General features: G+C 53.2%; 1 protein-coding gene across 1 annotated transcript in view; it reads left to right on the forward strand.

Moving 5' to 3' along the window:
* Nucleotides 1–18,361, forward strand: part of LOXL1 (lysyl oxidase like 1) — a 25,204-nt gene extending 6,843 nt beyond the window's left edge. The window contains exons 2-7 of the mRNA XM_012801965.2: nt 9,289–9,397; nt 12,632–12,769; nt 13,182–13,338; nt 13,898–13,993; nt 15,730–15,845; nt 18,054–18,361. Coding sequence (XP_012657419.2) covers nt 9,289–9,397; nt 12,632–12,769; nt 13,182–13,338; nt 13,898–13,993; nt 15,730–15,845; nt 18,054–18,060 — 623 coding nt within the window. The 3' untranslated portion in view covers nt 18,061–18,361. The remainder of the gene's footprint in view (nt 1–9,288; nt 9,398–12,631; nt 12,770–13,181; nt 13,339–13,897; nt 13,994–15,729; nt 15,846–18,053) is intronic.
* The last annotated feature ends 1,992 nt before the right edge of the window (nt 18,362–20,353 follow it).

Here is a 20,353-nt window from a genome sequence, read left to right on the forward strand (position 1 = left end):
AAAAAAAAAAAGAGCCATTAAGTGCCTGAACCAACAAGTAATGCGGCAGTAGCCACATCTCAGCACATCTCAGGCAGACTTGTATCTGTCCTCTTACCATCCAAGTGCAAGGCACTTCCTCTCTTCCCTGCTCTCAAACTGGGCCATCCCTGCAAGGAGAGACAGCTCCTGTTTTAAATAATAAGAATAATAATGGCTGATGTGTATTGAATGGACACTATGCCCAGCATTTCACTTTCTTTTTCTCATTTAATCCCCCTAACCACCTTGTGAGATAGACAGTATAATCTTCACCACTTTACAGATGAAGAAATTGAAGCTTGGGGAAATTAAATCGCTCACCCAAGCATCTTGAGGTTAACAAGTGGGCAAGCTGGACCCAGGCTGACTGGCCATTCCATTAGGCAGCCTCAGCCTCACTCTGTTCTGCCCCTCAGGGAAGGATATTTTATATTCTGTGTCACCTGTCTCAGTGTTCATTCTTCCTTTCGGGTCTGAACACCCTAATAAAACAAAATTTGGGTTTTTGCCTCAAGTTAGCAGGCCACACCGACTTCGGGGTGGTGAGAGAGCAGGGTGGGGGGCCCTTAGCACCTTTACTGACACAGGCTACTGCCAGACTTGGCCTAGGCATTTTGGCCTTTTGTCACCTGTCCCCTCTCTCTCCTACCTTCAGGTGTTAGAAGGGGCTCCCTCCCCAGTGTCTCCCAGGCTGAGTTCACCTGACTTCCTTTGCCAAGAACACACAGAAAAACTCCCCAAGGCAGTGGCTGGAATGGACAGGAGAGGGAGGGAGCAGGGAGGAAGTGGATGGTCCACCCAACCAGCCCACACCTGCTTCTAATTGCTATGCTGGCATTCCTGGGGGAAAGCAGTTGGGGCTTCAGATGTGTCCCTGCCCTGGCCTAACCACTTCCTTGCCAGGGGCAGTTGGAGCAAGAGGACCTTTTTGTCTGGATTCAGGATCACAGGATGGGGGGTTGGTCCTGGGCCCCTTCTCTCCTTGTTGGTGAGCACCCCAGAAACCAGGCATTTTAGAATCACTTGGAAATGCTGAGAGAGGTGAACAGAATGCTAGAGCAGGAAGGGATTCAGGTTGGTAAGGTGAGACCCAAGAGGCCTTTACCAGCCAAACCTGGGAAGATAACCACCCTGCCCTCTCTTTCTGGGCCAACTGGAACCATGGGCTTTCCAAGCCCAGAGCTATTTTTTTTTTTTTTCCAAAAGGAAGAACTTTTTGAATCAGGTTCAGGTTCTCCTTGATAATGAAGTCTGTGCTCTGAGGCAGATGCCAGCAGACCCTTTGTGGGGTATGGGGATTCATGTACTACACATGCCAAGGGCATCCATGTGACAGGGCATGAACTGGGCATGGGGATTCAGAGGGCTTCACCAAGGTCTCAGCCTGGCAGCAAGCAACCAGCAGCCAGGATGAAGAGTGGCCCACATCCATCTGTTTCCTCCTGCTCCCAGCACTTGCCATGCACCTGTGAGATCCGGGCCAGCACCTGGGCACAGACAAGGACAATACTACCCACCTCTGCCCTCAGCGGCGCCTGGTAGGGAGAGCACATACCTTCTCCTGAGGAAATACATCCATTCAACAAATGTTTGAGTACCTTACCCTATGCTCTAGGCACTTTCATAGAGTTGAGTGATCCTTAGTGAAAAGAAAGAGAAAATCATTGCCCTTGTGGATGTTTTGTTCTCATGTATAAACATAATAAATAGCTAAATAATAGAAGGTAGTAAGTGCTGTGGATAAAAGATAAGGAAGGTCAGGAGTATCCGGGAGGGGCGGGTTGCAGAAGTGGGCAGGGCAGGCCTTACGAAGGTGACATGTGAGCAGCATATGGGGGGCCATGCAGCTCTCTGTAGGAAGCAGCCAGTGCAAAGGCCCCAAGGCAGGAATTCCCTGGGGTTTTCAAGTATGTCCCAGTGTGGTTAGAACAGAGTGGGAGTGGAAGTGGGGCATGATAGGAGACAGGTCAGAGAGGTGATGGGGTGCTGACAGTGGAGGTCCTTGTGGGCCACTGTGAGTAACTGGGCTGTTACTCCCTGTGCACTAGGGAGCCACTGCTGGCTTTGAGCTGGGTAGTGACATTTAAACAGGGCCCCGACTGCTGTGTTGGGAGTGCACAGCGGGGTGCAGGTAGAGAGACTAAGACGCTACTGCAGAGACCTAGGCCGAGCGGGCATAGTGAAGGAAATTCTGGAGGTAGAGCTGGTGGGATTCCTCGTGGATTGGATGTGGGGGTGAGGGAAAGGGGTCAGGGACAATGCAGTGGCGTATCACTGCCACTGGAAGGTGCAGTTCTGAGAGCTGAGGTGCGAAGGCTGTGGGCAGAACAGGCTTTGTAAGAAAGATAAACATTTCAGCTGACTGTGCAGGGTCTGAGGGCACAGGGAGAGAACCCCTGAGGTGACTAAAGCATCAGGGGAGGCTTCTGGAAGTGGGGTAGGGCACCAGACTGGGCCTGCATAGGTTGGATGGGCTTTTAGGGACAGAGGCTGTGTTTACATGGGGAAGAAATGTGCATGAGGTAGCCAAAGAGGTGGCCTAGGTTTGGCCAAGAAGGGAGCTGACCTACCAGAGGGTAGCCATGGCCACCTCCCCATGAAGTTCAACCTGTCTTCTTGGGCAGCTGACTCAATTGAACAACTTACAGATGCCTCCTACACAGGTGAGGCATGGCTGCCACTGGACTGTCTCCCCCAGTTAGGTGGGGGTGGCAGGTGAATGCTATAAGAGGGTGCAGGGGGCTGGTGGATGGGTGGTTAGGGCTGACAAGGTAGGCTCTGAGGCATAGAGACTGTGTACCCCTGCAGGAACAGATCTGGTCTCTGTGTGTGGTTGGGGATAGGGGTGTATAGCAGGGAATTTCAGGACAAGGGCACTGTGGGGTCAGAGGCCAGGGATAGAAAAAGTCAGGGTGTGCTGCTAGGGACCTGCCTGTTGATCCTTAGGGTTAAGAGTTCTAGAAGGCCAGATCATAAAAGGCCTTAGCTGCCACCCTAAGACTCCCTAAGACTGCTAGGCTTGATTCTGTGAGCAGTTGGAAGCCATTGAAGGTTCTGGCTCTGTGTTTATAGCCAGCATAGCTCATTTGTCTGGACTGGGATGCCCCTTCCTGATGGGGCAAAGTAGATTCTACAGCCATTTTGCCTGGCTGCTCTCACCAAGCAGGTGTGCTGCCACCAGGCCAGCACCACAATTCAATGTCCTGATTATTAGATAATCATTTCCTAGGGTGTGGCGCTGCCAGCCCCCATCCTGGAAGCCCTCTCTGGCTCATCTTTATTCAAAGGCCTGCTCTGTAGAGCTTTCTGCTGCTCCCCGACCTAGGGGCTCCTCTGGAGTCTGGCCACGCTAGCCAAAACATGCCGCTCAGCACATATTTCACAACCACTGACCGGTTCCTGCTGGCCTTTGTTTATCCTCCAGCCCTGGGCTCAAGAGATTAGGGCTCTTTTACATTCCACTTTCCATCATCTGCAACTCACAAGCAGGAGGCTTGGGGGAAAAGGTTTCAGGGATGAGTTTTATTGAACCCACAGAGAAAGGGAAGCCAAGAAGGAAACAGGTGAGATGTGGGCCAGCAGTAGGAATGGAGCCTCAGGGCACTGGCGCTGGGCAGCCTCCAGGAACCGCTGGGCAGGAGGGAACAGATTTCTAATGAAGCCGGAAGGATTTTGATCAGACGGTGGGAGAATTTCCTGACTGCTTAAGTATCGTCTGTAGAGGTTGTGAGAGGTCTTGAGCTCTTGCCCAAGGTTGGGGAATGAACTAAATAGCTCCTAAAAAGTATTTTAATCTCCAGTGTTTATCAATCCATCCGATCTGTACTCAAGGGCCAGTTAGTCCAGTCTCCTCTATACTGAGCCTTGGTAAAGGGACTGAAGAGATTGTGCAGGAGGGTAAACTCACCTTGGGAAGGCTTCTGTTGGATCCTGCCAGGAAGGGGCAGATGGCCATTGTTCTGGGGCTCCCAAGGGCTGGCACAGGAGCTGTCAGCATCTCCCAACCCAGCCTAGAACAGGAGAAAAGAGTGACATTGTCCTTAACACAGTGGCCCCAAGAGTCAGTGTGATGGGTTCTGCCTACTGGGTCCTGGGACCCCCACAGAGGAAGATCCAGGGCAGAGGCAGGACGCAGAACACTGGTCCTTTCCCCTGAGGTCTGTGCCTTCACTGTCCTGGATGGTCTGTGTGAAGGGGCCACCCAAAGCCAAAAGGCTCCCCCAGGCCAGTGGCTAGCTGGCTGCCCACAGAAGGGCCTTGAACCTGATTCTCTCACATCAGCCCCTCCTCAGCTGAGCAGCCGGGCTTTGGCCATCCCAAGGGGCTTTTCTGCCCCCAACTCAGTGTCCCTGCCATCCCAGCCCAGGCTCTGTGCAGCCTGAATCCCTAAGGTCAGCACATCCCTTCTGGGGAATGGCACCCTCTGGGGCCAGCCCAGGGCTTCTGGCCTCAAGGAGGGCAAAGGACAATTAGAAGAGGACACCTGGAAGCTATCAAACCGGAAGAGGGGCCCAGTCAGCCTGGGGCCGTAGAGAAGGTCTAAGACGGAGTAGGAAAAGAACCCAGGCTCCTGTCTCCCTCCTAAAACGGAAGGCAGGACCCTGATGGTGACCAGGCCTCCTCTGGGTAGTCTGAGCAAGACCACTTCCCAGGCCCTGGGTGATCAGACTCCTTACCCCACCTTCTGAGCAGGCTGGAGGTGGGCCAAGGAGCTGGCTGCATATCCTCACCAGGGCCAGGAGGGGCATGTTTGTGGAGCAGGGAGTCACAGGTGACCTGGCGTCTAACACATGAGACTGGCTAAGTAGGACATGGCAGATACACACAGTGAGATGCTATTGAGGGATGACAGGTCAGGAACTAGATAGATCTTAAAGTTTATATTGACTGCAAAACCAGGAAGCAGAATGAGGTCTATAAGGCTATCATTTCTAGCCTTTAAAAATATATACCCACCTCCAGTGCATGGCAGATTTTATACAGACAACACAGATGAGGGCACATCTGAGGGTCGGGGTGAAGATGAAGGTAAAAAAAATTTGATAAAGAAACAAGACTTGTGTATACCAATGATAATGGTTAGTTTGCTTTGAACTGAGAATTAGAGTTAATTCAGTTCTCTGCATTTATAAAAACAGGAGTCTCTGAGGAAAGTTCTTATTGGAACCCATTTTTTTGAGTCTCTAGTTCCAGGCCTAAGGGTTGGATGACTATATATGCTGGAAAAAGAGATGCCAGCCGTTCCACAAAATTATGTTGCCAGGACTGCTGGCTCCTGCATTTGGAGTAGGCCAAAAGACCCTTTTTCCAGGATCTCTCTTTAAAAATGCACACTTTTGGGGGTAGAGGACTGATCACACAGTCTGGTTGTAACTGGACTTCACCCAACATTGGCCACCCTGCCTGGAGGGCCTGGTTGTACGCTGGGCCAGAAACAGCAGACCAGCCTTCCTTACCCCTATACCTCCACACCCCCCAAATCCCCACTCAGGCCTTCCTCAGGCCCCTTCCAATATAACCCCCTACCTCCAGCCCTGCAGAGGGGCTGAGATTCCAAGCCAGGCTGCTGATGGAATGTCCCCTGGGAGAGCAGCCCCAGAGAAGGAGGCATTGTTCCTTCCTGGAAAAACATACCAGTCATGGGAGGAGACCTGCTGTTGCTTAGGACAGGACCGTGGCAGGGGATCCTGAGGGTGAGGTGGGGGGACCCAGACTGGCTGTTCTTTTCCAGCAGCTTTCCTGAGCTGCTGCCTCCCAGAGCACTGAGGGTATGACAGGGGTGGAACACAGCAGGGCAGGGAGGGAAGGACAATTGGGGGGAGGCACAGGAGGCCCCCATGATTAGATGTGGAAAGAAGAAATCTGCAGTAATGGTTAGAGTTATCCATTTGAATTCTAGAAAAGGTGTAACTAATCTATGATGATTAAAAAGCAGTTTGGTGGTTTCCTGGGGTGGTTGAGGGAGGTCAAGGGATGTACTGGGAAGGGGCAGCAGGGATGATGGAAGCAATCCAGATGTAGCCTGATTGTGGTGGTAGCTACATGGCTTTATACATTTGTTAGAGCGTATCAAACTATACACATATGGATTATACCATAAAAAGAATGACAAGAGTAGTCCTGGGGGCAGTTAGGAGCTAGTACCTCCTCCTGGGGCTGCCCCAATTCACTGTGTGACTGTGGACAAATTCATTGCCCTCTCTGGGCCTCAGTTTCATCCAGCACTTCCAAAGGCATTGTGAACCGAGGTGTCTTGATGGACGCTTGTGGTTGCTTGGAATAGTCATGTATTGCATTGCTGATCATTAAAGAAGCTCACCTGGCAGACATCCCCAAAGCAAACGTTCCTGAGCCCCATGGATTGCCTTGCTGAGGAGGTGAGTGAGACTCAGGCCTTGTCCTCAGAGAGCACTGTCTGGAGGGAAGGCAACACCAGTAATATGATGAAATCCAATTGCAGGTCAATACAGGATGGAGTAATGAGATAAGTATGTGAGGCCTGAGATGTCATTGTCACTCAGGGAAGATGTCCTAGAATAAGAGGTACCTGCCTGAGCCTGAGATTCCTCAACAGTAAGAGAGAGAAGCCCGTCATCTATGGCTGTTCCCACTGCGACTGGGAACAGCTGCCCCAAGTTGTCTGTCATCAGTCTCACTCCGAATCCCCAAATGTGGTACACAAAGTTGTCCTTCCCCCGTAGCCCTAGAGCTCACAGAAATCCCTGCTCTACTCAGTTTCACTTTAAGCTTTTTTTTTTTTTTTTTGTGAGACAGAGTCTCACTTTGTCACCCTTGGTAGAGTGCCATGGCGTCTCAACTCACAGCAACCTCAAACTCTTGGGCTCAAGTAATCCTCTTGCCTCAGCCTCCCAAGTAGCTGGGACCACAGGCACTCCGTCACAATGCCTGGCTAATTTAGAGACGGGGATCTCGCTCTGGCTATGGCTGGTCTCAAACTCATGAGCTCAAGTGATCCACTTGCCTTAAACTCCCAGAGTGCTAGGATTACAGGCATGAACCACCGTGCCGGCCCTAAGCCTTTTTATTTAAGTGCAGAACATTAGTGCATCATCTCAGGACAAACATCAATGAGACTGAAATTCAGAACTATTGAGAGGTTATCAGGCCTCAGTCTGTAGGCTTCCATCTGTGACTAGGGTCAGACTATATGTGACTAGAGTCAGGGCTCAGTGTGTGACCAGGATTGGGGCTCAGTCTGTGACCAGGGTCAGATTTCAGTGTGTGGCCAGGGTCAGAACTCATTCTGTGACCAGGATCAGGGCTCAATGTGTGGCCAGGGTTGGGGCTCCGTCTGTGACCATGGTCAGAGCTCAGTCAGAGGCCAGGAACAACATGGCCCTCACTGGCCCCACCTGGCCTTTGACTCAGCTGGCTCTTCCAACTTCCCTGGATTGCATAGCCAGCTCATGAAATGGCCTAGAGAGGAAGGGTCGGGCCAGAAAAGCTTTGTGGAGCCATCTGTGCAGTATTTGTTGAAACTGAGCCTGGGGTGGGGGCGGCAGGCTGTCTGGTGCCAAATGCTGGGTCCCATGAGGCCTCAGGCCCTGCTGCCACACCCCACACATTGCTGAGGTAAAGGACCGTTCCTCTTATCCTCACCGCCACCCCCCCTGCCCAGGCTTCCGGGGACCAGTGGGTGAGAACCCGCTCCCAGCTGGTATGAGGACTGAAAAGTCTCTTGGGGAATGACTGCAAACATTCCTGGGGGCTCGAGTAACAGTGCCTAGGCTGGCCAAGAAGTCCCCCATCAGCCAGAAGCCACCTCATCCTCACCCACCCTGTATTCCACGCTGCGTCTTCATTCCCAGTAGGTGAGGTCACCCTGGCTGCCTGGACCAGGCTTCCCAGTGAACCCAAGCTCCATGGAGAGCAGGGCTAGGGCCTGGGAACCTGGGGGTGGGGGCGGGGAGGGGTTAAGGCTGACTCTTCTGTCATATGCTTAGAAGCCAGATTCCCCCTACCTCCGCCTCGTCTTGTGGACCTAAAAGCTAATGAGGGGGTCTTGGCAGAGAGACTCAACCCCCCACTACTCAACCCCCTGTAGCTTGCTGTTGTCCTTTCCCACTTCCCCAAGAGCAGAGGGCTAAAGAAACTAAGAGGAACTAATAGCCTCATCTCGTCATTTACTTTGACAGATCCCTGAGGCTAGAGAGGAGAGGGTACTTTGATGCCCCAGACCCACTTCCCTTTGAGTCAGAGGCTGAGCTGGGATAGAGCCTGGCCCTGGTGCCCCTGCCCACTCCCACCCCACCTGTGAGCCTGTACTCCTTTATTCCAGTGCTGGATGGGATCTGGACACCGGACTTTGGTTTCTGCTTATTCCTAGTCACAGTTACTTGAACTAAGTAAGAGTTACTTAGTTCCCTGTGGGGAAGGTGGAGGGATCAGAGTGGAGTAGACATACTCCAGTGGCTCTGGCATATCCCAAGAACAAGTGATCACAGGGCTGGAACAGCCTCCAGACTTCCCCTGGGCCTTTCAAGAGAGGGAGCCAGGGCCTCCCTCAGGTTGGAGGCCCAGAGGTTGCAGATGGGGAGGTTGTGGTTGGGTCTGTGGTGCCAATGGTAGGAAGTGGTGGCAGGTGATGGGGGAGGAGGGGCCGCGCCAGGAAGAAACAAACCCTGAGTAGGTCCGGCTGGGTGCCCAGGCTGAGAATCCTGCCTAGTCAGCAGGCTGCTCTGGGGAAGTGTTTTCCTTTTAGCCTGTCCCTTCCTGCCCTCCCTGACTCCTGCCAGCCAACTTCCACCTGGCTTTGCCCATGAGACTTCTGGGACTCACTTTGGGCCAGAAGCCCAGGGCTATCTTGGTGGTTCACACAGAATACTGGCTGCTGGGTTGAGAGGAGCAGAGGGCATCTAGGGACTGGTGTCCAGAGGCCTAGGGAATAAGGACACCAGGGCGTGTCTGTCAGGAAATTGCTTGGTTCACTAGGTCCTGCCTTGAGGCCTTTGTTCATGCCATCCACCCTGCCAAAAACACCCTTTTCTGTTCTCTGGCTCTCTAAATTCTGCCCGTCTCCCAGATCTTGTCCCAGAACTTTCAGCAGGTCTCAGTGGCCCCCACACCACAGAGCTCCAGAGTGAGCTCCTGCTGCCTGACCCCACACCTGAGCCCAGGACCCAATGCTCAGGGGAGAATGGTGGGGGTGTTTGGGGTAGGGAGAGGCCTCTGGGCATGAGTGGTGGCCAGCCTGGCCCTCTCAACATCCTGCTCTTCCCCCTCTCTCTCTCCCACTGCCCACTCCAGGTCTCCCTGACTTGGTCCCAGACCCCAACTACGTGCAAGCATCCACTTATGTGCAGAGAGCCCACCTGTATTCCCTGCGCTGTGCTGCAGAGGAGAAGTGTCTGGCCAGGTAAGGGGCTAGGGGAGGGGCAGAGAGGTCAGGACAGTCCCAGGGCTCCTGCCAGCCAGGCAGATGACATGCCGAGTGCCCGGGCCTCTTGGGACCCTAACCTCTTCCTCTATGAGACATCCAGCATGGCTGGATACACACGTCACTATATGACATGAAGACTTTACCTGTGCTGTGGCATTTAATTTTCACACAAGCCTTGGAGGTATGTTCTCCATCATGAAGCTGAGGAACATTGAAAGGATCTCAGAGTTTTCAGCTCTGAGCTGTCTAAGGAGAAGGTCCCTCGTGGGGAGCCCAAGAGTGCTCATACGAGAACCCAGGGAAGGCTGACAGGGTGGGCAGGGCTTCTGGGTAGAGGCCAGGATATGGAGCCAGGTCTGCAGAGGACAGTGGTGGCTTTGGCTGGCCCAGGCTGTCTCTGCCTAGTCACAGTGAGTGCACTGACATAGAGACCTTCATTATGTGTTGCATGTAGAGAGGGTAAGGAGACCAGAAGGTGAGCACAGCCGACTGGCATTATTCATGGGTGGCCCTGCCTCTTGCAGAGCCTGCTTCTGAATTTATTAGTAGTCACTAGTCTGCTCAGTTATGAATACTTTGGGGGGGTGGTGTATCTCCCTGCAATAAAAGAACTAGTTAGAGGTCTCATTGCTCTGCTGCCTTTGTTGCTAGCTCTCTATGTTAAAGGCACTTATTTTTCTTAACTACTTGCTTTTTTTGACATTTGAACTCTATTTATTTTTACTATCTAGGAATTCCCTTGGAATCTCAGCATTTTTCATTTCCAGAACTAGTTCTCTGCCACTCAAGAGTAGGAGACATCCGTTGTTACCAGCCTGTAATAAGATTAGGGCCTTGCACCTCAACTCACTGCTTCTTTCACTGAGAATAGCGTGCTCTTAATAAAATAGTATTAGCGGAACTAAGCAGCATGATTAGTAAGGTGGTCGGTTTACATTCTGGTGCGGGTTCCTGATCGCATCACAGACTGGCAGCAAACAGCTGAGGGACAGCACCGGTCCAGGGACTATACATTGAGTACCCCTCAGTTCCCTGCTCATACCATTCTGGTCTTGTCTCAATTGTCCCTTGAAAGGGTATAATGCTCCTGCTGAAATTCCACCAGTGACCAGGAACTTGCACCCTCAATAACAGCCTCTCCAGTTGTGAGGCGTTTTATAAAAGCCAAACTATCACTATAGCTCCATGGAGCATTCCAGGTGCCCAGACCTGAGCTCCCGGATGGGTTGAGGAGGCAGCCGTGGCCTCTGTCTAGAGGATCTCCGGGTCCCACTGGAGAAAGTGAGGCTTACCTGCACCTCAATAACAGAAGCAAGCCACAAGAGTGGGATGAGAGCCTAAAGGAGTGGTTCACTGGCCAAGCCAGGTCAGAGGAGGGAGAGGGGGGCAAAGGCTGAAGCATCAGAAGGGGCTGGGTGTAGGAGCACAGCTCAGAAGCCCTCTGTAGAATTGGAGCCCTGGATGGGGAGGGCCCTCCAAGGTCATCTTGAGTATGGGCCACAGGCCTGTGCCAGTTCACGCCGCAGGCAGAACGCAGAGGAGGGAAGGGACTTGCTCCAAGTCTCACCACTATTATGTAGCCAAGCTGGGCCTGGAACCTAGACCCTGATGTTTCCCACAGTGTGCTGAGCTGAACAGAAAGGCAGGATTTAACTGAACAGAGGGAAGGAGGATGTTTTGTTTCAACCCAGACACAGACAGATTCCAAGCCTCCCCCAGACAAGGCTGAGAGCCTTACTTCCTGGCAGACAGGAGTCTGAGCCGCCTGTTGTCCAGACATACTCTCAGAGAGAGCGCTAATCCCCATGACTGGCCACCTCTCGCCTCTGGCCTTAGGACTCAGACTTTAATGAGTGCCAGCGAAGTGCCCCTGAGGCCAGCTAGAACAGCTGTCAGTGGTCAGCTGCAGAGGGGAGGAGCCTTCAGCCAGCCCCTCTGTTCCTACAGCCCCGCCCGGTGTGTGTGCGCGCGTGTGCGGTGTGGGATTGCATCTGTATGTGAGCATGTGCATTTCCCCTCCCTACTGTCCCCCATTCCTCTTTCTGCCCTTCTTCCCTTCTCACACAGTTTTTCTCAGTTGGGAATTTGGGGTCAGGGAGTTGTGAGCAGGAAGTCCACGTCAGACCCATGCTCCCTGAATCCAGCCCTAAAGCCATACAATCTGGGGGGGTGGTGGCCTGGTCACACCCAGCCCAGTGCAGGGGGCAGGTGGAATCAGGCAGTACTGTTAGAGCTCACAGGCTTCAGGAGGCCTCTGAGTGAAGCAATCAGAGCAGACTTCCTGAGGGAGGGGACTTGGGTTGGGCCTAGGAGGCTGGGCGGGCTTTGGAATTCTAGGTCAAGAAAACAGCATGGGCAAAAGAATGGATTAGGGAAAGAGTTCTATTTGAGAAATTGACTTTGAAGCAGGAACCCACAGTGAGTGGTATATAGGAGATCGGAAGGACAGATGGGACCAGGAACTGAAGAGGCTTTCACTCCAGCAGCTCAAGCCTACTTCTTTACACCCACACGTGAGATACAGCATACTTGATCATCAATTAGGGCTTTGCCTGGAGGAGGAAAGAGTTACCAGAACCTCCTGGATAGGGAGGCCATCAGCCTATCTCATTGCAACCTCAGACTCCGGGGCCTGGTGATCCTCCTGCCTCAGCCTCCTGAGTAGCTGGGACTACCTACAGATGCCTGCCACCATGCCCAGCTTGTTTTTCTATTTTTAGTAGAGACAGGTTCTCACTCTTGCTCAGGCTGGTCTGGAACTCCTGAGCGCAAGCAGTCCACCTGCCTCAGCCTCCCAGAGTGCTGGGATTACAGGCGTGAGCCACCACACCTGGCCTCCAAATATTTTTCTATGTCCCTGCTCCCAAGTACTGTCTTTCACTGATTCACCTACAGGCATCAGGGACTTTCAGAGGGTCATTGCTAGGCCTGATGTCACTTTTGAAAGACTGTTGGCAACTCTGAGCCACATAGTGGAGGCCAGAAAGGAGGAGACAGCCAGGCACTCATTGGGTCGGGGCAGAGAGGAAGAGCCTGAGCCTCTGCCATGGGGGAATGTAGGGGAGGCAATACAAGGCCCCTGGGGAGTACCAATAGCCAGGGCCTAGAGTACCAATAACCAGGGCTTGGAGTGGGGACCTGTGTGGCCCCTGATGTGTTTGGTGTCCTTGGACCCATAGCCCCACTCTGGTCCTCTGCCTGTCCCCGCAGTACAGCCTATGCGCCTGAAGCCACGGACTATGACGTGCGGGTGCTGCTGCGCTTCCCCCAGCGTGTGAAGAACCAGGGCACAGCGGACTTCCTCCCCAACCGGCCACGGCACACCTGGGAGTGGCACAGCTGCCACCAGTGAGTAGGGTAGGGATGGGCTCCCTAACCTCATTAGCTCTGTGGGGACACGTGCTGGTTGGAGGCCTCAGGAGGTGCCAGGGATCCAGCTCTACAGCCCACGTTCCTTAGAGGAACTTTAGCCAAATCTGGGCTGGAGGATGGAAAATAGAAGGGTTGGTCTTTATAAGGGATGGAAATGTCTAAAACACAGGGTATCGCCCAAGGGAGGCCAGTACAGGTGGGAGCCCAAAGGGAAGGGAGCCCCCTGAGGAGGTGCTCTCCTAGGGTGACCTGGCTATGTGGGGAGCACCAGAGCGGGACTCGGGACAGGAGAGCCCGGACCAGTCAGGCGGCTGTGTCACAGCAGGGTCACCTGGGCCCAGGGGAGACTAGGCCCTCTTCTCCCTTCTCCTCCTGTCCTCTGCCCCAGACATTACCACAGCATGGACGAGTTCAGTCACTATGACCTACTGGATGCAGCCACGGGCAAGAAGGTGGCTGAGGGCCACAAGGCCAGCTTCTGCCTGGAGGACAGCACCTGTGACTTTGGCAACCTCAAGCGCTATGCATGCACCTCCCATACGCAGGTTGGACTAGAGGGGCAGGCTCGGGTGGGAGGATGGGGCTGGGGGAGGCAGAGAACAATGCCACACACTGAGGCAGGCCGAGCGTGGTCTTCTTACCAGTCCCCAAGCCACCCTAGGGCCCATAGGGAATGTCCTTTCCTACATCATTCCATTCCAGGGTGTCTGCTATGGGGAGAAAGGAACATTGCAACGAAGTCTGGATAGCATCATGTCCTGATTGCCTATTTGTCCGCCCAAATCCATCTTTCCATCAGCTCATCCAAGTATCCATAGACTGTCCATCATCTATCCTGTCTACTTTATCCATTCCTCCAACCTTCTTTCCCAGGCATCCATCACACCCTCATTTCACACATACAACACCCCACCTGGCTATTGTATTTCTCTGTCTTCTCTCTGGTCCAGTGGCCTTAGGAAGGGACAGACCTACCCTGAGCAGCTGCCCTGGGCCAGGGTCAGCAGAGAAGCACAGAGAAAGAAGGGCCCCTGAGTGCTGAAGGTGGGTGTGGGGTGGTCCTGAGGAATGAGCAGCTCCCCCCTTCACTTGTCTCTTTCCCAGGGCCTGAGCCCAGGGTGCTATGATACCTACAACGCAGACATAGACTGCCAGTGGATTGACATAACAGATGTGCAGCCTGGGAACTACATCCTCAAGGTGTGCCTCCTGGTCTGGGCCCTCCCCCAAACCTGACTGATGCTCATGCTCCGGGTCCTCTGCTCTGACAAAAGCTTCAGCTTCCAGGCATGTTCCCTTCTCCCCAGTGACCACGCAGAGGCAGCCTTTGGGGCACCCCTCAAGGTTTATGCTTCCTATCGTTTCCCAAGTTTAGGCCTGAGGCACACATAGCCTCTCTTCCTATAAAGACCCTGAGGACATTCAGCCCAGCTATGGTGATGCAGGTGGAAGCAGTGTCCCCATCTTCCCTAGAGGACCAGAAAGCAAGGAGGACTTGGAGAGCTACATGGTCCATCCCTCACCTGCAGATGGGCAGACTTTGTGCCATCTGAGAGAGACATGAGAGAGAGACCTCAGCTCCTCACAGGGACCCCAAAGCTGAAGGCTCCTGAGACCAAGGAGACCCTTCTAGCCTGAACCTGTCCTGCTCCAGTGTGCAATCACTCCATCACCCCTTCTCTTGGTGGGAGGACTGGTGGACACAGCCCAGCTTGGTACAGCTGTGCAGGCCACATCATCATGGCTTCAGCTGGGGAAGCCAAGGCTTAGCCCCCTCCGTGCAGGTACAGCTACCTACCTGTACCTTCTATTCTGCCACACCCTTGGATCCACTCTATGCAAAAGTTCAGCCAAAGGAGAACAGTGAAGTTGCTCATAGGCAGCAGCTCTCCCTGTGGAAAGATGGCTGGCAGAGAGAGCCGTTCAGAACACAGTCACCAGGGGTGGTCCTCTGTGGCCCTGTCCTGAGCACCTCTCTGCAGGCTCCATGCATGTAACCCTGCTTGGTCTCACCCAGGGCTTGGGTGGTCCAGCATAGTGTATCCTCTTCCCTGCCTTGTTCACTGACTCACTGAACATGCACAAAGACCCTGCTGTTCTCAGCACTGGGCACACAGACCACATGAGCAGTGTGCAGCTCCTGCCTCTCAGGAGTGCACTAGGACTAGGAAGTAACATCCTTGCATCTCTTCCTGAATGTTCTGTACATAATGCCAGCCCCTTCCCTAGTTGATCCAGCTTTTTCTTTTCTTTTTTCTTTTTTTTTTTTTTTTTTGTACTTTTTTTGGCCAGGGCCAGGTTTGAACCCGCCACCTCTGGTATATGGGGCCGGCACTCTACTCCTTTGAGCCACAGCGCTGCCCTTGATCCAGTTTTTTACAGTGTGTCCCCAAAGCTCCTTTTCAGACAAAAAGCACAGGTTATGCCTGGGCCATCATCTCGGTGAATGTTGGGCACCTTGGGCTCCAGCGAAGGGCATGCCATCTGGCATCTGGTAGGACCTCCATGGGTCATTTGCACAGGGATGCCTAGTGAACGCTGTGAACCTCAGGGTCAGGGAGGTTGGGCATTGAGTACCCCCTCAGCTCCTCATTAGTCCCTTACCTGTGGCAAGACCTGACCTCTCTGGCCCCACGTGCCCTGTGCAGGGCTTGTCAGGGCACAGGCTCTGGCTTTGGGGAAGCTGTGATCATCTGATAAGGGGAGTGGATGATGTGTTCTTGAACTCCAGCTGCCCCTTCTTTCCTCCCCATGTCTCTCTAGCAGTGTACCTCTGTCTCCATGTCTTCTGGTCTCATGTCATCTTTCTCCATTTCCCGTCTCCCTCTCTGTCACCTCTGTCTGTCTGTCTGACTTTCCACCACCCTGCCTGGTAACCAGGTGAATACAGCCTCCCTGACTAGATCCCTTCCCTCTGGATTTCCCTTCTTCCTCAGGTGCACGTGAACCCAAAGTATATTGTTCTGGAGTCAGACTTCACTAACAACGTGGTGAGATGCAACATTCACTACACAGGTCGCTATGTTTCTACAACAAACTGCAAAATTGTCCAGTAAGTGCTTGCCTACTACCCTTCTTGCCCCAGGCCCTTTCCTGCCTGGGGGAGCAGGAAAGGCCACCTGAGATACCTAAGATGCCTGCACTTTGGGTTGCCCTATGGCCAAACACAGCTGGGGCTGGGCCCAGCAGAAAGGGCCTTGTCCATGCCAACACTAAGCTGAGTGCGCCTGGTGGGGCTCAGGTTGGGGTCCAATCACATAAACCAGGAGAAAGCAGAGTAGTTTGGTGCAGGTCCTTGGGCTCTGCAATCCCAGTTCTGTGACTTTCTTGCTCTGTGACATTGGGTAACTCACCTCACCTCTCTGAGCTACTTTTCTGAACCATCAAATGGTTACTTCTCACATAGTCTTGGGATGAGGGTTTACAGGCCTTATGTCTGTGTGTGTAAGAGCCAAGCACAATGGGCACTCAGTGTGATCATTAGTGTCTTTATCAAGTAGATTGTATTAAACAGACCCAGATCAGAAGTGACTCTGGTTGGAATGAGCTGTCATCAGTCCTTAGGTCCCCATTGTAGAGGAAATCAATAAAATCTGGGCTCAGGCTTTTGGCACATGGCTACTGGGCAGGGTCCTCAGCTGCTTCTGTCCAGAGCTGGCCGTCCTCAGTCTCTTTCCTGATTCTTCAAATGGAGTACTTGCAGAGGGACCCCCTGTTTATGAGCCCACAAGGACCCCCACCCCATTCCACATGAATTTAAAATGTGTGGTCATATCAAAACAACTCTTTTCCTTTTTTTTATTTTAAAGTAGTCCTAGAGCTTAAAGCTTTAATACAGCAACTAGAAGATAAGTGGTAGAGATCCCAAAGCCCAGAGGACATCTTTTCCCAAAAGTATATGCTTATCAATGGATGGAAGGTGTGAGAAATTAAGCCTGTCACTAACATCAGGCTCAGTTTGTGACTAGGGACAAGTCTCAATGTGTGACCAAGGGCAGGGCTCATTTTGTGACCAAGGGCAGGGCTCAGTGTGTGACCAGGGGCAGGGCTCAGTGTGTGACCAGGGGCAGGGCTCAGTGCGTGACCAGGGGCAGGGCTCACTTTGACAGCTACTACCACTAATTTACTTGATCACAACATGCCATCACTGCACCATGAGTATTAAAAATGAGAACAGCAGCCTCTAGTTCAGTGTAGAGATTAGGTTCCTCATGAATAGAATTAACCAAGACACAGAGTGTGTTTGAAACGACTGACTCATGCTCTGGCTCTGGCAGTTTGGCTCTTTGTGGGTCTGGGTCTCTAGTACCTTCCTGCTCCTCAGGGCCTGTCTCAATTAGTCATTCAGAATTCAGGGGTCACTGTTGTGGCATGTGCCTATAGTCCCAGCTACCCAGGAGACTGAAGCAAGAGGATCGCTTGAGCCCAAGAATTTAAGGTTGCTGTGAGCTATGATGTCACAGCACTCTACTGAGGGTGACAGCTTTAGACTTTGTGTCAAAAAAAAAAAAAAGAATTCAGGGGTCAGCAGTAGAGACAATTCTAGGGAAGGAGGAGGAGGAAGGAAGGCAGGGGTGTTCAGGAAGCAAGAGAGGCTGCTGGGGGCTAAGGGAGGCAGGGAGCTGGGAAAGTGGGATGGAAACAGTATCCCTCATCCCATGCCAGCTGTGCAGGCAGCCATAGGGGCCTCAGCAGGGCAGTCAGAGAAGCAGCCCTTGCCGGCTCCCTCTGGGCCTGTGGGCAGCAGCAGAGGCCAAGGCCCTTCCTTCTGAGAGCTCTTTACATAAGTGCTTGGAAAGGCCCAGGTCTTATTAGAGCATCTCCATGACCCTGACCGCAGGCAGGCGCCTGGGCCAGCATGCACAGGAAGCTGGACGGAGCGTTCCCAAAAAGGCCACGGGACTGACGCCTGTGGGTTTCCATCATGTTTCTGAAGAGGAAAAAGGAGGCTTAAAAAAGTATTGAGTTAGAAAAAACAAAGTATTTCTACATAGTAGCAGCTCTGCTAATGGCCTAGAAGACAATCTGGGACAATCTCTGGGAGGGGGACATGCCAAGACCATGCTCTAGGTGGGTGGGAGTTTTGGAGCTGGGCTGAGTGGTTGTCCCCTTGCCCTGTTGCCCAAATTCCTGAGGGAAGTGGAGGCCATGCCTGCCCTCCTGAGGGGGATCTGGGCTGTGGAAGGAAAGCCCTAGCTTGGGGCACCACTGGGGCCCTACCTGGCGGCCCACCATTGACCTGCTCTCTTTCTTCCCTTAGATCCTGAGCTGCAAGAGGCACAGATTGCCTGCCAGTCTACCCCCTTCCAAAGCAGGCCTTGCTCCACTGTCAGCCTCCCACCAGGGGGCCCAGCCCCCCAACCCACAGGCAGGGGCATCCTTCCCTGCCGGCCTCAGGGAGCGAACGTGGACCAAAACCACAGGGATTCCGGATGCTAGGCCCCGTTTTGTACTTCACTTTTCTGTACAACATTGTTTTGTTGGTTGTTGGTTTTTATTTTTTATATTTTGGCCATACCACAGAGCAAGATTGCCCAAGTCTGGGCTGAATAAAACAAGGTTTTTCTACTCTGTGGCTCTGTATGGCCTGCTGGCTGGCCATAGCTAAGCTGGGCCCAGGGGACATCCCTGGGCTTCATCTTTTCCCTTCAAACCTGGAAGGAGCATTCTCCACTCTGCCAAGACCACAGCTACCTCCACGGTGCCAAGCCCCTGATGGGAACCCTGTAGGGGAAGAGGGCCACATCCCACTGGATATGGGCCTTCTCAGCCTGCAGCCCCACATTCTGCTAGCACCACGGAATCCCCCACCCCCATGCAGTCACTGCTTCCACCAGACCTTATAATCCCTCATCTCCTAAGAGCTGGATACTGTATTGGGTACACACAGGAGCGTTGCAGTCCCTGCTTCCAGGGAGCTCACAGCCACACAGAAATGAGGGTGAATGCCATACCTAGTGAGACAGAACTTGGAGGGCACTGGGAGCCTTCACATGGAAGGTGGCCTCCTTCCAGGAAGGGTTGGGAGAAGAGGGCAGCCAAGCTAAGCCAGCCTAGGGGCCATTCTTGGGTTTCATCATCAGACTTGGTCCAAGAGCCAGGGCTAGACCTCCTGCTCACTGGCTGTGTGACTTTGGGTAAGTCAAGCTACACCTCTGAGCCCCAGTTTCTCCATCAAAAAAAGGGGAATGCCTTCCTGCATGGCCTACATGCTGATGTGGTGAAGCAGTGATACAGTGGTTGGCACCTCCAAATCCCTGAGAGATTTGTACTCAGAGATTCTACAATGAGAAGGCCCCCACCCCCTGTGGCTCTACTCCCCACGCCCCTTGTCTCAGAGTCCCTGGCAGCAACTAGATCTTCTGTTGAGGTAGAGAGGGAGGGCTTCTTGGAGCTATCATGTGCTTCTGGAAGGGTTCTGGCTGCAGGCTTCCTGGATCCCTGGGGCCACTCACCAGCCTGGGAAGCAGCAGGGTGAAGGGGCATGGCTGCAGCCCCCTCCAGAATTTAACTCTCAGTAGGAGCCATGGCCCTGCCACACTTACACTGGGGCTGGGCCAGAGCCAGGAGAGTTGAGCAGGAGCATGGACACAAGCCTGCTGTCCAGAGGTCACCCTTCTGCTGTGCCCCTGCCCATGTGCCTCAGAGATGCTGTCCTTACTGCAGGCCCATCCCCTCTCCTTTCCAGATGCCTCTAGTAGTGAGTAGGGGAAGTTCAGGTAAGGTTGCCAAATTCCAGACTGTCAGGAGCACTCTCTGAGGTGGAGTCAAAAATCCCCCATTCCTATGTTGGAAAATGGGGGCATGGGGCCACAGGCAAGTTTGAGGCAGACATGTGCTAGAACTCATATCTCTTAAGCCTGAGTCCGAGGCCAGACACCGAGTGTGTATGGTTTTGTGGGGAGAAGCTCGGTACCTCCAGACGTTTATGGGGGCTCAGGCCCAAAACACAGGGTAGGTAGGAGGAGAGAGCAGGGCTGGCTTTTCCAAAAGGAAGTACTTAACAAACTGAGGGGTTGGGAACACACACAGACTCCCAGACATGGTGTTCCTATGTATACAGGGACCCTCAACCTGGAGTTCAGGTGCCAGGGGGCTGGCAGATGCCCCAGGGTTGTTCTGGGGGTGCGGACACCTGGGCTAGTCCCCACATGCTGACAGGACTCTCTTGAGATGAGATTTATGGGGAAGGGTTTCCTTCCCACCCCTCAAAAAAAGAGAAGAGGCTTCCACCCAGATGGAAGTCAGGTAAGACGGGCAGGGACCCTGGGCAGCCCTCACCCTTCCTTGTAGCCCCACCTTGGCATCTGAACATCCTGTTAGTGCAGTCTCGTGGCACTACCCCAGCTGGGGAGGCTTCTTGGGAGAGAGATGTGGCCTCCTTGCACCTAGGGGCAGAGGCTCCTGGGGTATTGCCTCTGTAAGAAGGCAGGGTCTATGCACTGGGATTGGAGAGAGAAAGTTGGCAAAGATGCCAGAGGCCTGGCAGGTGTGTGACTGTCAAGAGGCACTGGGCTGAGTAGAAGCGATAGGGAGAGGGGCGCTCTCCCTACCTTAGCC

The sequence above is a fragment of the Otolemur garnettii genome, unplaced genomic scaffold (genome assembly GCF_000181295.1).
Source record: "Otolemur garnettii isolate 467f Iridium unplaced genomic scaffold, OtoGar3 scaffold00011, whole genome shotgun sequence".
NCBI classification, from domain to species: Eukaryota; Metazoa; Chordata; class Mammalia; order Primates; family Galagidae; genus Otolemur; species Otolemur garnettii.